This window comes from Lepus europaeus, chromosome 5, assembly GCF_033115175.1.
Source record: "Lepus europaeus isolate LE1 chromosome 5, mLepTim1.pri, whole genome shotgun sequence".
NCBI lineage: Eukaryota > Metazoa > Chordata > Mammalia > Lagomorpha > Leporidae > Lepus > Lepus europaeus.
Window position 1 is genome coordinate 44,416,464 of NC_084831.1, and position 14,492 is coordinate 44,430,955.

Consider the following 14,492-nt stretch of genomic DNA (forward strand, 5'->3'; position numbering starts at 1 on the left):
GCTCTCTGCTGTGGCCAGGGAGTGCAGTGGAGGATGGCCCAAATCCTTGGGCCCTGCACTGCATGGGAGACCAGGAGAAGCACCTGGCTCCTGGCTTCAGATCAGTGCAGTGCTCTGGTTGCAGCGCGCCGGCCACGGCGGCCATTGGAGGGTGAACCAACGGCAAAGGAAGACCTTTCTCTCTCTCTCTCTCTGTCCTCTCTGCCAGTCAAAAAATTAAAAAAAAAAAAAAAAAAAAAAAGAAGTGAATGCAGGCAGCTCTATGAAGAAAATCACCTGCACCCAGTTCGGTAGCCCCCTTAATTGGTAGGGGTTGGTACCCCAATTTTTTTTTAAGATTTATTTTATTTATTTGAAAGATAGAGTTACAGAGAGAGGTAGAGAGAGAGAGGTCTTCCATCTGCTGGTTCACTCCCCAGATGGCCGGTGCTGAGCTGATCCGAAGCCAGGAGCCAGGAGCTTCTTCTGGTCTCCCATGCTGGTGCAGGGGCCCAAGGACTTGGGCCACCTTCTACTGCTATCCCAGGCAATAGCAGAGAGCTGTATCAGAAGAGGAGCAGCCAGGTCTCGAACCGGCGCCCATATGGGATGCCGGCGCTTCAGGCCAGGGCTTTAACCCGCTGTGCCACAATGCTGGCCCCATTGGTACCCTAATTGAAAACACAAATGGAAGAGAATTTGGGTGGGGGTTAGTGCACGTGACCATCTCTGGGAAAGTTTTATGATGTCTTCATGTGGAGCCCAGCATACACATTGTCATCATGACATGTTCATGGTGGAGGAGGGTTTGGGGCATCACGGGAAAGGGGTGTGTTGAATTGGCATGTAAGGGGGTGGAGGTTTTTTTTTTTGTTTGTTTTTTTTTAAAGCAATGCTGGGCTGAAAGGTCCTGCATGTCTTTTCATGGCTTGATAGCTCATTTCTTTTCTTCCTTCCTCCCTTCCTCCCTCCCTCCCTCCCTCCCTCCCTCCCTTCCTTTTTCTTTCCCTTTTTTTTTTTTTTTTAGATATGTTTGTTTATTTAAAAGGCAGAGAGAGAGAGATATTTTTCATCACCCAGGTGGCTGCAGTAGCTGAAGACAGAAACCAGGAGCCAGGAACTCCATCAGAGTCTCCTACATGGGTGACAGTGGGCTAAAGCATGTGGGGCGTTGCTGCTTTCCCACGTGCATTAGCAGGGAACTGGATTGGAATTGGAGCAGCTGGGACTCGTTAAATAAATTAGTAGTTAAATAAATTACTAACTTAAAATAATTATTTTTGTGCAAAACAGTTTTGAAATCCATGCAGTTTGCACAATATGCATATTCCATGAACTTTTTGAAGACCTCTTATAGTAATACTTCCTTGTTGTTTTATTACAGTCTTTTTAAAAAATCCCACCTTCTTCAGGATAAAGCCCAGACTCAAGGCAGGCCATGTAAGGTCCTTTGTGAGTTCGGTGTGGTCCCAAAGGCAGGGACATGCTATTTATTATTCTAGGAACATGACAGGTGCCCAGTGTGTTCTAATGTGAGTGAGTGGATTGGTGGATGGCTTTCTGTGATGCAGTGTTATGAAAAAATTATACTTGTTATTATCTTGTATGTTCTAGTTCGTGAAGCCTGGAACTAAGGATGCAAGAGACTACCCTGACATGGCAAAAGAAGCAGGTAATATAGCACACTTAGCTCTTGAACAGCCATAGTTTATCGTGCGGATTGGCCTAACTCCACGTCTGGAGCGGCCTTGCAAGCCCAGAAGGAAGCTTGATCACAGGAGGAGAACCTGTTGGGGGAAGTGCTGGGTGGCTCCCTAGAAAAGAGAAAGGGGAGGGAGTCAGGGCATCCTTAGCCGTTACCTAGCAAAGCAGTCAGTGGCTTATGGTTTAATGTGCTATCCAGCTGTTTATGGTGATGGTAAAGGGAGCTGTAGGAAAGGTAGCTTTGTTATGAGAGAGAACTTGATTCTGGTGTGTGTTCACCTCCAGAGTCAGAGCAAGTTTAGTGTCTTCTTTGAAAAGAGGTAATCCCATTTGGAGTGTATTAAATATGTGTGCGATGGTTTTCCTGTGGCTCTACTGAGCCGACTTGGAATTCTTTCTCATCACTAGGCCACCCCATGACTGCAGGAGGTGATGCAGTTTGTTGTTGTTTATCCTAGTGAGTGTTAGTGCTGTAAGCAAAGGACCTGGGTGAGCACTGGTGAGCTGCAGTTCAGGGAGAGAAGGATCCACAGGGGCATGGGTCTTGGTTCTCAAAAGCTTCTGGCGTTCTTTAGGGACACATACTTGACATGGTGCCATGACCTGTGGGTCTGGGTTCCACCAGAGGGAGCTCCTTCCATGGTTCTCTTTCTAGCTAGTACCTTTCCATGTCTACGTCTGTCTCTTTAATTTTTTAAAAAATATTTTATTTATTTGAAAGCCCGAGAGAGGGAGAGGCTGATCTTCCTGTCCGCTGGTTCACTTCCCCATGTGGCCGCAGTGGCCAGGACTGAGCTGAACTGAAGCCAGGAGCTAGGAGCCAGGAGCTTCATCCAGGTCTCCCAGATGAGTAGCAGAGGCCTAAGCACTTGGGCCATCCTCCACTGCCTTTCCCAGGCCTTCAGCAGGGAGCTGGATAGGAAGTGGAGCAGCTGGGACATGAACTGTCCCCTCGCTTTAATTAAAAAAATTTATTTGAAATGTACAGAGAGAGAGAGAGTATTGAGAGATTTTCCATCTCCTGGTTCACTTGGCAAATGCCCAAAACAACTGGGGCTGTGCCAGACTGAAGCCAGGAGCCAGGAGCTCCATGTGGGTGGCAGGGACCCTGTGCATTAGCAGGAAGCTGTTGCTGGCAGTGAACCTAGGCCTTCTGTTATGGGATGCAGACATCCGAAGCAGCAGCTTAACCTCCTGCACAGCACCATCCTAGACAGGATCATTTCTTGTTCTTGGCTTTTTTTTTTTTGACAGGCAGAGTGGACAGTGAGAGAGAGACAGAGAGAAAGGTCTTCCTTTGCCGTTGGTTCACCCTCCAATGGCCGCTGTGGCCGGTGTGCTGCGGCTGGCGCATCATGCTGATCTGAAGCCAGGAGCCAGGTGCTTCTCCTGGTCTCCCATGCGGGTGCAGGGCCCAAGCACTGGGGCCATCCTCCACTGCACTCCTGGGCCACAGCAGAGAGCTGGCCTGGAAGAGGGGCAACCAGGACAGAATCCGGTGCCCCGAATGGGACTAGAACCCGGTGTGCCGGCGCCACAGGCGGAGGATTACCCTATTGAGCCATGGCGCCGGCCTTGTTCTTGGCTTTGTAAGAGCACATTACTCTTGGGCTTGTGCTGTGGCACAGTGGGTAAAGAAGAGCACATTATTGCCCCCCCACCCCCCAACCACCGCCATGATATTCTATCTCATTGTGTCAAGTATCAAAGAGAAGATATGGAGGAGTGGTGCAGTAGTTGAGAGGAGAAACAGTTGCTTCTAAAAGTAGAGATCTGAGCTGCTTTGATGAAGGATTTGTCATTCAAATTGAACATACTATAGTGAGGTAGATTTACTGCAAGAAAACTCACGCTCAAGTTTTAACTACCTGAAGCAGATGCTGAAAGTACTTTTTAATGAAGCCTGTTGTTTTTCTAGGCCAGAAGGCTTTAGCTGACGCCCAGATCCCTTACTCAGCGGTGGAGCAGGCTTGCATTGGCTATGTTTATGGTATGTAGTAAACTGTGTATTGTGAAAGTCGTCCATCTAAATCTACAGCCATTATATAAACCACGCAGAGATATCCATGAATGTATTTTGACTGTCACAAAAGTTTATTTAATAAAAAGCTTGATATGAAAGTGTCTGACACAGCTTTTACATCAGAGCAGAGCAAGTCCTTTGGAGAGGGGACATGGATTTCTTTGCTTAATAGCCACTTTTTCCCCCCTAAATATTTATTTATTTATTTATTTAAAAGGCAGAATTACAGAGAGAGAGAGAGGGAGAGAGAGAGAGAGAGGGAGGGAGGGAGGGAGAGGGAGGGAGGGAGAGACAGAAAGAGAGTGAGTGATAGGCCATCTCCAAATGGCCACGACTACTGGAGAACAGCCATTATTATCGTCACTCCAAGGCTTCCAACATTATGATAATATATCCTTATGTTGCCACCGTTCCAGTATTGTTCTCTTGTCCACTGTTTGCCATGCATGTTCACCTATTACAAGATTCATAATGAGATCAAATCCTTGCAGTATTCTTTTTTTTTTTTTTAAAGATTCATTTATTTGAAAGAGAGAATGAGAGGCAGAGAGAGAGAGAGAGAGGTCTTCCATCTGCTGGTTTACTCCCCAATTGGCCATTCTGGCCAGAGCTGTGCTGTCTGAAGCCAGGAGCCAGGAGCTTCTTCTGGGTCTCCCACACAGGTGCAGGGGCCCAAGGACTTGGACCATCTTCTACTGCTTTCCCAGGCCATAGCAGAGAGTGGGGTTGGAAGTGGAGCAGCTGGGACTCAAACTGGTGCCCATATGGGATGCTGGCACTGCAGGCAGTGGTTTACCCTCTACACCATCGCACTGGCCCCCCTGTAATATTCCTTGGATATTCTGCCCATCTTTTTTTTTTTTTAAAGATTTATTTATTTATTTTAAAGATTTATTTTATTCATGTGAAAGGCAGAGTTAGAGAGAAAGAGGGAGAGACAAAGAGAGATCTTCCATCTGCTGGTTGACTCCCCAAATGGCCACAATGGCCAGGGTTGGGTCAGACCAAAGTGAGGAGCCAGGAGCTTCTTCTGGATCTCCCATGTGGGTGTGGGGGCCCAAGCACTTAGACCATCTTCTGCTGCTTTCCCAGGCGAATTAGCAGGGAGCATGATTGGAAGTGGAGCATCTGAGACTTGAACCAATGCCTGTATGGGCTGCCAGCCCTGCAGGTGGCAGCTTTACCCATTAAGCCACAGTGCTGGCCCCTCTTAGCAACTTAAAAGTTATATCAGAAAGAACTTTCTTGCTTGTATTTTTTTTAATGATGGCATTGTATTCTACTAAATAAATGTGTCATAATTTATTTAATCCATTCTCTTTTATATGTAGTCTTTATAGCATCTAAAATATTTTATTGCCAGTAATAATTAAATGTATTCATGATTTGATATACATTGTGTAATGATTACCACAATCAAATAAATTAGTGCATCTGTCAGTACCCATGTTGTACATTAGACTCCCAGAACTTGCTTACCTTTTTTTAAAAATTATTTATTTATTTCAAAGGCAGCATTACAGAGAGGCAGAGGCAGAGGCAGGGGGACAGGGGGCTTCCATCCGCTGGTTCACTCTCCGAATGGCTAAAACAGCCAGAGCTGGGTTGATCGAATCTGGAATCTGGAGCTTCTTCTGGGTCTCCCACATGGGTGCAGGGGCCCAAGCACTTAGGCCATCTTCTACTGCTTTCCCAGGCACATTAACTGGGAGCTGGATTGGAAATGGAGCAGCTGGGACCTGAACTGGTGCCCATAGAGGATGCCAGCACTGTAGGTAGCAGCCTTATCCACTGTGCCACAGCACTGGCCCCCTGTTTTTGGATATTTTAAGTTATTTCTAGTTTCTGCTTATTGTAAAAATACTACTTTCTGGTATCCTGGTATTATTGTGATGAATCTTTGTGCATGTCCATAATTTATTTCCTTGAGGTCTCAAGATAGAAAGTGAATTATAGAATGGAAAGCTACTGGGTCATAGCAGGGTGTGTGTATTGAAAAGAGAATCTGGTGCCTTCTTGTTTGTGCAGGGGACTCTCCCTTCAGATGCCCCCATCATCATGCTGTGGCATGTCCGCCTTGGAGGTTGCATTGCTTGGGACAAGATGTTACATGTGTACTCTACATGGATCACATTTTTCTGGGGTGTCTTAGCAAACAGAATTATTTTTTTTATTTTTAAAATTTTTATTATTATTTTTTTTTTGACAGGCAGAATGGACAGTGAGAGAGAGAGACAGAGAGAAAAGTCTTCCTTTTTCCGTTGGTTCACCCCACAATGGCTGCTGTGGCCGGCACACTGCGCTGATCCGAAGCCAGGAGCCAGGTGCTTCTCCTGGTCTCCCATGCGGGTGCAGGGCCCAAGGACTTGGGCCATCCTCCACTGCACTCCTGGGCCACAGCAGAGAGCTGGACAGAAAGAGGAGCAACCGGGACAGAATCCAGTGCCCTGACTGGGTCTAGAACCCCGGGGTGCCAGCGCCGCAGGCGAAGGATTAGCCTATTGAGCTGTGGTGCCGGCCAAAAAAATTTTTTTTATAAAACTATTTGAGAGACAGAGACACAGACACACATACACGCACACACACACACATATTTTCCATCCTCTGGTTCACTCCCTAGATGGCTGCAATAGATGGGGCTGAGCTTGGGCCATCTTCTGATGCTTTTCCCAGGCCATTAGCATGGAGCTGGATCAGAAGTGGAGCATCTGGGACACAAACCAGCACCCGTATGGGATGCTGGTGTCTCAGGGAATGGCTTTACCTGCTACTCTACAGTGCCTGCCCATCATTGTTAATGAAATATTGCTTTCTTTGTCATGTAGCCCTTTCCAGATGGAGTTGTTTGCTAACATCTGATCATTTCTGTAATTTTTTGCCTCTGTATTATGTAGAAAAGTGCACATATTTAGTTTGAGAATCCTGTGTGCTAGTAGAGTCATGATGCCTAGTGCTAAAACTCAGTAAGATGTCAAAGGTGGGTTTACCGTTCTGCCTACTCTGAGTGCAAGGCAAAAGCGTAATACTGGAAAAAATATGTAGTATTCTGCATCATGGCTCCATAATTCCGCTGTTGCGGATATTACAGTTTTTGTTTGTTTTCTGATGCAGGTGATTCTACTTGTGGACAGAGAGCTGTCTATCACAGTTTAGGATTGACTGGAATTCCTATAATTAATGTCAACAACAACTGTTCAACTGGTTCTACTGCGTTGTTTATGGGCCGGCAGCTGATTCAGGGTGGTGAGTGCTTATTTGTCTAGTGCACTTGAGTAGATGTGGGAGTATTGCTCCTTACAAATTTTTTCTTTAGATGTCCATTAGAGCGATTGCTTTATAATGTACTTCTTGGAGAAAAAAAAGATTGAGATATAACTTGCATTATAAAATTTAGAATTATACCATTCAGTGTTTTTCTAATATATTCACAGTTGTGCAGCTGTTACCACTGTATAATTTTAAACATTTTTTCACCCCAGAGCGAAACTCTGGAAGCAGCTATTCCTCATGTACTTTCTGTCTCTGTGAATTCACCTGTTCTGAACATTTATGCAAATGGAATAATATAATTTATTACTGGTGCTTTATATAGGTTGAGTATCCCTAATAAAAAAATCCAGAATCCAGAGTAATCCAAAATCTGAAATACTCCAAAATCTGAAACTTTTTGAGTGAATCTTTGCATTGGGCATGCTTAACTGGCAAAATCTGTGCAGATATTTCCTGCAATCTACATAGTGTCTTGTGGCTGCTTTTATTTAGCATAATGTTTTCACAGTTTATGTTGTAGCACACATCGGTACTTCATTCTTTTTTTGTGGCCAAATAATATTCTGTTGTATTCATATACCACATTTTATCTGTTGCTCAATTGATGACATTGTTATTTCTGCTATCTAGTTATCATGAATAAAACACTATAAATCTATACTCCCCGAATGCCTGCTATAGCTGGGGCTGGGCCAGCCAAAGCCAGGGGGCCTAGAATTCAGTCACGGTGTACCACATGGGTGGCAGGGACCCAGGTACTTAAGTCATCACCTGCTGCCTACCAGAGTATCCATTAGCAGAAAACTGTGATTGCAGGCCGAGCCGAGACTCGGACCCGGCACTCTAATATGGGATATGGGTGTCCCACATGGCATCTTTTTTTTTTTTTTTAAGATTTTTTTTTTTAAGATTTATCTGAATGTTAGAGTTACACACAGAGAGAAGGAGAGGCAGAGAGAAAGAGAGAGAGGGAGGGAGGGAGGGGCCTTCCACCCACTGGTTCACTCCCCAGTTGGCCACAACGGCTAGAGCTGTGCCACTCTGAAGCCAGGAGCCAGGAGCTTCTTCTGGGTCTCCCACACAGATTCAGGGGCCCAAGAACTTGAGCCATCATTCACTGCTTTCCTAGGCCATAGCAGAAAGCTGGCAATCACAGGTTTTATTAGAACATGGAGATCTAAGGGAAGAATTAAGCACCATCTTGATTTTTTGTCTTATACAGATGGATGTAAGGATTTTCTCTTAATTTTTATTTATTCAAAAATTTTGTAGGATTATAATATGTTTTTGTGTGTTGACATACTTGAGGTATATAATAGTATTTTGTTGAGTGAAAATCTGAATTTTCAAAATAATTGCATTTTTCTTTAAGGTATGGCAGAGTGTGTCTTGGCCCTTGGGTTTGAGAAGATGGAGAGGGGATCCCTTGGAGCAAAAGTGAGCCTCATTTGCTGTTACTTTGTTGTTATAATGCTTTGGAAAGACTTGACCCATCTGTCCGTGGTGAATGGGGCCTGCTAATAAGCAACAGAAAGCATGGTTTAGCAGAGGTATTGGATGAGCTGATGTAATCCAGAAGTCAAAGGGGACACTGTGTATGTACACATAGATGTTGCTATTTTAGCTCCATAAAGAATCTTAGAGACAATTTAATTCAAATTTTTTATTTTACTGATTGTTGAAACCAGTGTTCAAAGAAGTCAGATGAGTGAATTTGAGGTTCATTTATCTATTTAATTTGAAGAGAGTTAAAGTGTGAGACTTCTGATTCTGGATAATGGAATGCCAAGTTCTTAGAGCCAATTCTCCCACTGATAATAACAGAAATATTTGGATAGAATATGAAAATAAGAAATTCTGAAGCCCTCGAGGAACTAGAGAGGGAGGGAGGAAGGGGGGGGGGTGGAGAGAGGAAGTGTAATTGCTAGCCAGAGGATTAACATAAGCACGGAAGCTTGTTTTGCCCTGGAAGCCCTTGCTGGTCAGGGAGCTGTGAGTTGCAATGTCGGTGGTTCCCTGGAATGAAGGGAAAATGGTCAAAGCTCAGGCCCTCCAAGGGTCAGCAGTTTAGTGCCTACTGTCCCCATTAATCTGGGACTGCATGGGGCTAAACTCCCTGCACAGGAATGAACCACAAGTAAAATTACCCAGTGCCATGAAATTACAGGGAGAATTGCTATGGCACTGAACAGAACAGGGGAGAAGGCAGAAGGAAAAAAAAATCCCAGAAACATTTCTATTGAGATTCAGTAAGTCACAGGCAGGTCCTCAGGTAGAAGTAGGAGTGCTGCCAACGTTTTCATTACCTGGGTGGTCTGGGAAACCTCTGCTTCGAGTGAAGTCTAAATCAGTTCCAGAGTGGCCTTGACCCAGGGCAATTTTCCTGTGGAGGAAAGTACCTTCCTTCTGGTCCTGGAGGACCCTTCATGGACGTGGGACCAGCGTTGTGGCTTAGTGGGTAAAGCCGCCACCTGTGAATCTGGTGGATTCTTGTTCTTGTTTCTCTCCCTCCCTATAGCTCTGATTTTCAAACAAATAAATACATTTAAAAAAAAAAAGTTTTCAGGGGCCAGCACCGTGGCTCACTTGGTTAATCCTCCGCCTGCGGCGCTGGCATCCCATATAGGCACTGGGTTCTAGTCCCAGTTGTTCTTATTCCGGTCCGTCTCTCTGCTGTGGCCCGGGAGGGCAGTGGAGGATGGCCTGGGTGCTTGGGCCCCTGTACCCATGTGGGAGACCAGGAAGAAGCACCTGGCTCCTGGCTTTGGATTGGCGCAGCATCGGCCGTGGTGGCCATTTGGGGAGTGAACCAACGGAGGGAGGACCTTTCTCTGTCTCTCTCTCTCATTGTCTATAACTCTACCTGTAAAAAAAAAAAGTTCAGGGGCAAGCAGTCAAAGATTACCAAGCTTTAAAGAAACAAGGCACCATAAATGAGAAGAAAGAGGAGACAGTAAAAGTGATCTCTGTAGACCACATCACCTGGATTATTGAGCACAGATTAAGTCACACTGACTGTGATTGAAGAAAAAACAGCCTGGAAATCTCTTTATGGTACTGGAAAATGCATAAAGGGAAATTACAGGCATGAAAAAAAAATAAAAACCCAAGTAGAATTTATAGAAAAGAAAAATGTATAAAATTCAAAGGGTAGGTTTAGAAATATTTTTTTCAAATCAATTTATTTGAGAGGCAGAGAGATGGAGATACACACGTAAGGAAAAATCTAAGTTTCTCTTTTATTGTTCTTGCTTTCCCTTTTTCTTTTTTCACTATTCATTTCTTATCTTAATTTGTAACTGAATTTTTTGGGTAAGATTTTGTATCCCTTCCACCCACATGAGAGACCTGGATGAAGCTTCTGGCTTTGGCCTGGGCTGTTGTGGCCATCTGGGAGTGAACCAGCGGATGGAAGATTTTCTCTATCTCTGTGTCTCTATCTCTCTAACTCTGCCTTTCAAATAAAAAATAATAATAAAATTTAGAAACACAGTTGTGAACAGTCTGTGAGTATAACAAAGACGACAGCTTGCTGTTTCTGTTTTTTTTTTTCCTGTTTCTGTTTTGACATGTACGTGGGTCTCTATAGTAGAGGCTCTGACTTTCCAGTCTTGCAGTGTTGTTTTCTGTATTTGTTCTATGTATTTCTCTTCAGATTAAGTAGCCTAACTTTTTCCTTTTTATGTATATGCTGCAAACAATGGTAATAACTTCTTTTTTTAAAAAAATATTTATCTGAATGTCAGAGTTAGAGAGAGAGAGGCAGAGAGAGATATCTTCCATCTGTTGGTTCACTATTCAAATGGCTGCAATGGCCAGGCTGTGCCAATCTGAAGCCAGGAGCCAGGAGCTTATTCTGGGTCTCCTATATGGGTGCAGGGGCCCAAGTATCTTCCATTGCTTTCCCAAGTGCATTAGCAGAGAGTTGAATCAGAAGTGGAGCAGCTGGGACTCGAACTGGCATCCATATGGGATGCCAGTACTGCAGATGGTGGCTTTACCTGGTATGCCACAGCTCAAGCCCCAATAATTTCTTCTTACATAAGGGAGGATTATTTCACTGAACTAAAAATGATACTTGAAATTGGGTATGCTATTTACAACACATACACATGGCAGGTAGTGACTAGCACAGTAGCTGCTGTGCTCTTTACCATGTGCTTAGGAGGCAGGTTTTGTGGCACAGTGGGTTAAGCTGCTTCTTGGGATGCCTGCATCCCATATTGGAGTGCCAGTTTGATTCCTGGCTATTCTGCTTCCAATCCAGCTTTCTGCTATTGAATTCTTGGAGGCAACATATGATGACTTTAGTGTTTGGACTCTTGCCACCCACATAGGGGACTTGGATGGAGTTCTGATCTCCTGGCTTTAGCCTGGTCATTTGGGGAGTGGACCAGTGGATGGGAGATCAGTTAGCCCCCCCTCACCCCCTGCCTTTCGAGTAGATGAAAAAAATATTTTTAAAAAGATGGTTAATACAACTGAGGAAATGATTTTTTAATTTTACTTCATTTTTTAAAAAAGACGTTATTTATTTGAAAGGCATAGTTACCGAGAAGCAGAGGTGGAGAGAGAGAGAGAGAGAGAGAGAGAGAGAGAGAGAGATAGATCAGTCTTCCATCCACTGGTTCACTCCCCAAATGGCCACAACAGTCGGAGCAGGGCCAGTCCAAAGCCAGGAGACAGGAGCATCTTCCAGATCTCCCAAGTGGGTGAAGGGATTCAGGGACTTTTACCATCCTCCACTGATTTCCCAGGCACATCAGCAGAGAGCTGGATCAGAAGTAGAGCAGCTGGGACTTGAACCAGCATCCATATGGGATGCCTGCACTGCAGGCAGTGGCTTTACCTGCTATGCCACAACATTAGCCCCAATTTTACTTAGTTTTAATTTATGTTAAACTACCACTTTTTGGAAAACTTTTAAGTACATTTGGAATAGCTTGGGCATGTGAATATACTTTTACAACTGAAGATTTTATGGAAACAAAGCACAGATCAAATATTTCTGATGAAAATACAGCATTCAAGTTAGGATGTATCATAACCATAAAATACTAGATTTTGAAGGCTTGATGTGAAAAAAGAATGTAAAATGTCTCCTTTTAAAAATGTAAAGTGTCTCTTTTTAGAAATATTGATCACATGTTGAAATGATAATATTTTGGATATAATGGGTTAATAAAATATATTCAAGTTAATGCCATCTGTTCTTTTATTTGTCTGCTTCAATATCTGTTATTCACCTGTGTGGCTTGCCAGTTATATTCTTCTTTAGGGTCCTGGGGTAGCCCAGAAAGGGACTTAAGAGGCTGCTGGTCCTGTGAAGTGATGGTTCTGGATGTTGGCACTTCCTGCCAGTTGATGTATTTTGGTTAATTTTATGTTTTCTTCAGAATGGAATGTTGCTGTTCAGAATGGTCCCTGACCACTAAGTTTTTTGGTCCATCTTAACCTGTGGTTCAGTCGGTGGTCAAATCAGCAAGCAAGAGGGTTTTAAGTCAGCTCTTGGATTTCAGGAATGAAAGTCTATGGTTGGCTGTCATCGTAGGCCCGGTCCTATCACAAATGAGCACTGGAGAAAATGAGAAGTTAGGTTTACACCGGAAGAGATGGTATAGAACAGTGTATTTTTTGCCTCAGAAATTGCTTTCTCTCTTTAGAGAACAAGGGTGTTCTGTTTTTAACTTCCTAGGGTGCTGTGGATAAATGCCATGTCCTCACAAATTCATGTGTTAAAAACTTACTGCCGAATGGGATGGTGTTTTGAGACTGGGACTTTGAGGGGAAATCAGGACATGGGATGGGACCCTCGTTATGGGGCTAGTTCCCGTGGAAGAAGAGCGCTCAAGTCTTTTCTCTGTTCTCTGTCACGTGAGGCCACAATGAATGGCTGCCTGCACACTTGGAAGCAGGCCTTACCCAGAAATCAGGTGTGCCAGCATCTTGCTCTTGGATTCCCCAGTCTCCAGAATTGTGAGAAATACTCATAATTATTTGTTGTTTAAGCTGCCCAGCCCAGTCTGTTCTGTCATAGCAGCCCAACCTGCCTATGGCAAATGGCAAAACATTCTGTATAGAATGACAGATGCTGGGCTTTTATCTATATACTTATGCATAAGTATTTGAAAAGGTTTGCAGATTTTTAAATAAGGTTGACTGATTTATTTGAAAGGCAGAGTTACAGAGAGAGAGGAGGAGAGACAGAGAGATCTTCCATCTGCTGGTTCACTCCTCAAATGGCCGCAACATCTGGGGCTGGGCCAGGCCAGAGCCAGGAGCCAGGAGCTAGGAGCTTCATCTGGGTCTCCTACACGGGTGCAGGGGCCCAAGGACTTGGGCTGTCCTCTGCTACTCTCACAAGTGCATTAGCAAGGAGTTGGATCGGAAGTGGAGCAGCCGAGACTTGAACCAGTGCTTATATGGGATGCTGGTGTTGCAGGTGGTGGTTTAACCCATACTGCCACAATGGCAACCTCTTATTATTTTTAGAAATATTTATTTATTTATTTATTTGAAAGTTGGAGTTACAGAGAAAGAAGGAGAGACACACAGAGAGAGAACACACTCTTTTCTTCGATCTGCTGATTCACTCTCCAAATGGTTGAAACAACTGGGGCCAGGCCCAGCTGAAGCCAGGAGCTTCTTGTGGGTCTCCTATGTGGGTGCAGGGGCCCAGGGACTTGGGCCATCTTTTGCTGCCTTCCCAGGCACATTAGCAAGGAGCTGGATTGGAGATGGAGCAGCTGGGACTCAAACCAGCTCCCCTGTGAGATGCTGGTGCTGCAGGCAGTGGCTGCGCCATAGCACCAGCCCCATCAGCTACTTATTAAATTTTGTTTTTTTCTCCTCTTTCCTAGTTTCCAGATCGAACCAATCCCATGGATAAACATCTTGATGTCCTGATAAGCAAATATGGATTGTCTGCCCACCCAGTTGCTCCTCAGATGTTTGGGTCTGCTGGAAAAGAACACATGGAAAAATATGGTACGTTCAAAAGAACTCCAAACTCGTGACTGGCTATCTACATGGATGAGAAGCAACAGATATTTACTAAGAAACTGGAGGATGTCAGGATATATGAGACATAAAATGGCTTTTAAGTTAAATAGAAGAAATAGTTTGTAGAACTTCACTGGAGGGGAAATATTTATATATAGGACACCATAGAGGAAGTACCTAAAATACTTCATAGTGGGAAACTGAAATAGGAATATTAACAGTTTTGTCACCATTAATTGTGGCCTATAAATGGAGGCTCATTGTTTCTCAATGTGGTAATAAGATTGAAAGCTTGAATCCGTCAAGAGTCCATATTTTTTTTTAATATTTATTTATTAATTTGAAAGAGTTACACAGAGAGAGGAGAGACAGAAAGAGAGAGAGAGAGAGGTCTTCCATCTACTGGTTCACTCCCCAGATAGCCGCAATGGCTGAAGCTGTGCCGATCCAAAGCCAGGAGCCAGGAGCTTCTTCCAGGTCTCCCATGCGGTTGCCGGGGCCCAAGGACTTGGGC

At 44.2% G+C, this 14,492-nt stretch overlaps 1 protein-coding gene across 1 annotated transcript in view; it reads left to right on the forward strand.

Annotated features, from left to right (window-relative positions):
• The window catches only part of SCP2 (sterol carrier protein 2), a 96,022-nt gene that overhangs the window by 5,099 nt on the left and 76,431 nt on the right, over positions 1–14,492 (forward strand). The window contains exons 2-6 of the mRNA XM_062191352.1: positions 1,594–1,651; positions 3,602–3,673; positions 6,818–6,949; positions 8,349–8,413; positions 13,837–13,963. Coding sequence (XP_062047336.1) covers positions 1,594–1,651; positions 3,602–3,673; positions 6,818–6,949; positions 8,349–8,413; positions 13,837–13,963 — 454 coding nt within the window. The remainder of the gene's footprint in view (positions 1–1,593; positions 1,652–3,601; positions 3,674–6,817; positions 6,950–8,348; positions 8,414–13,836; positions 13,964–14,492) is intronic.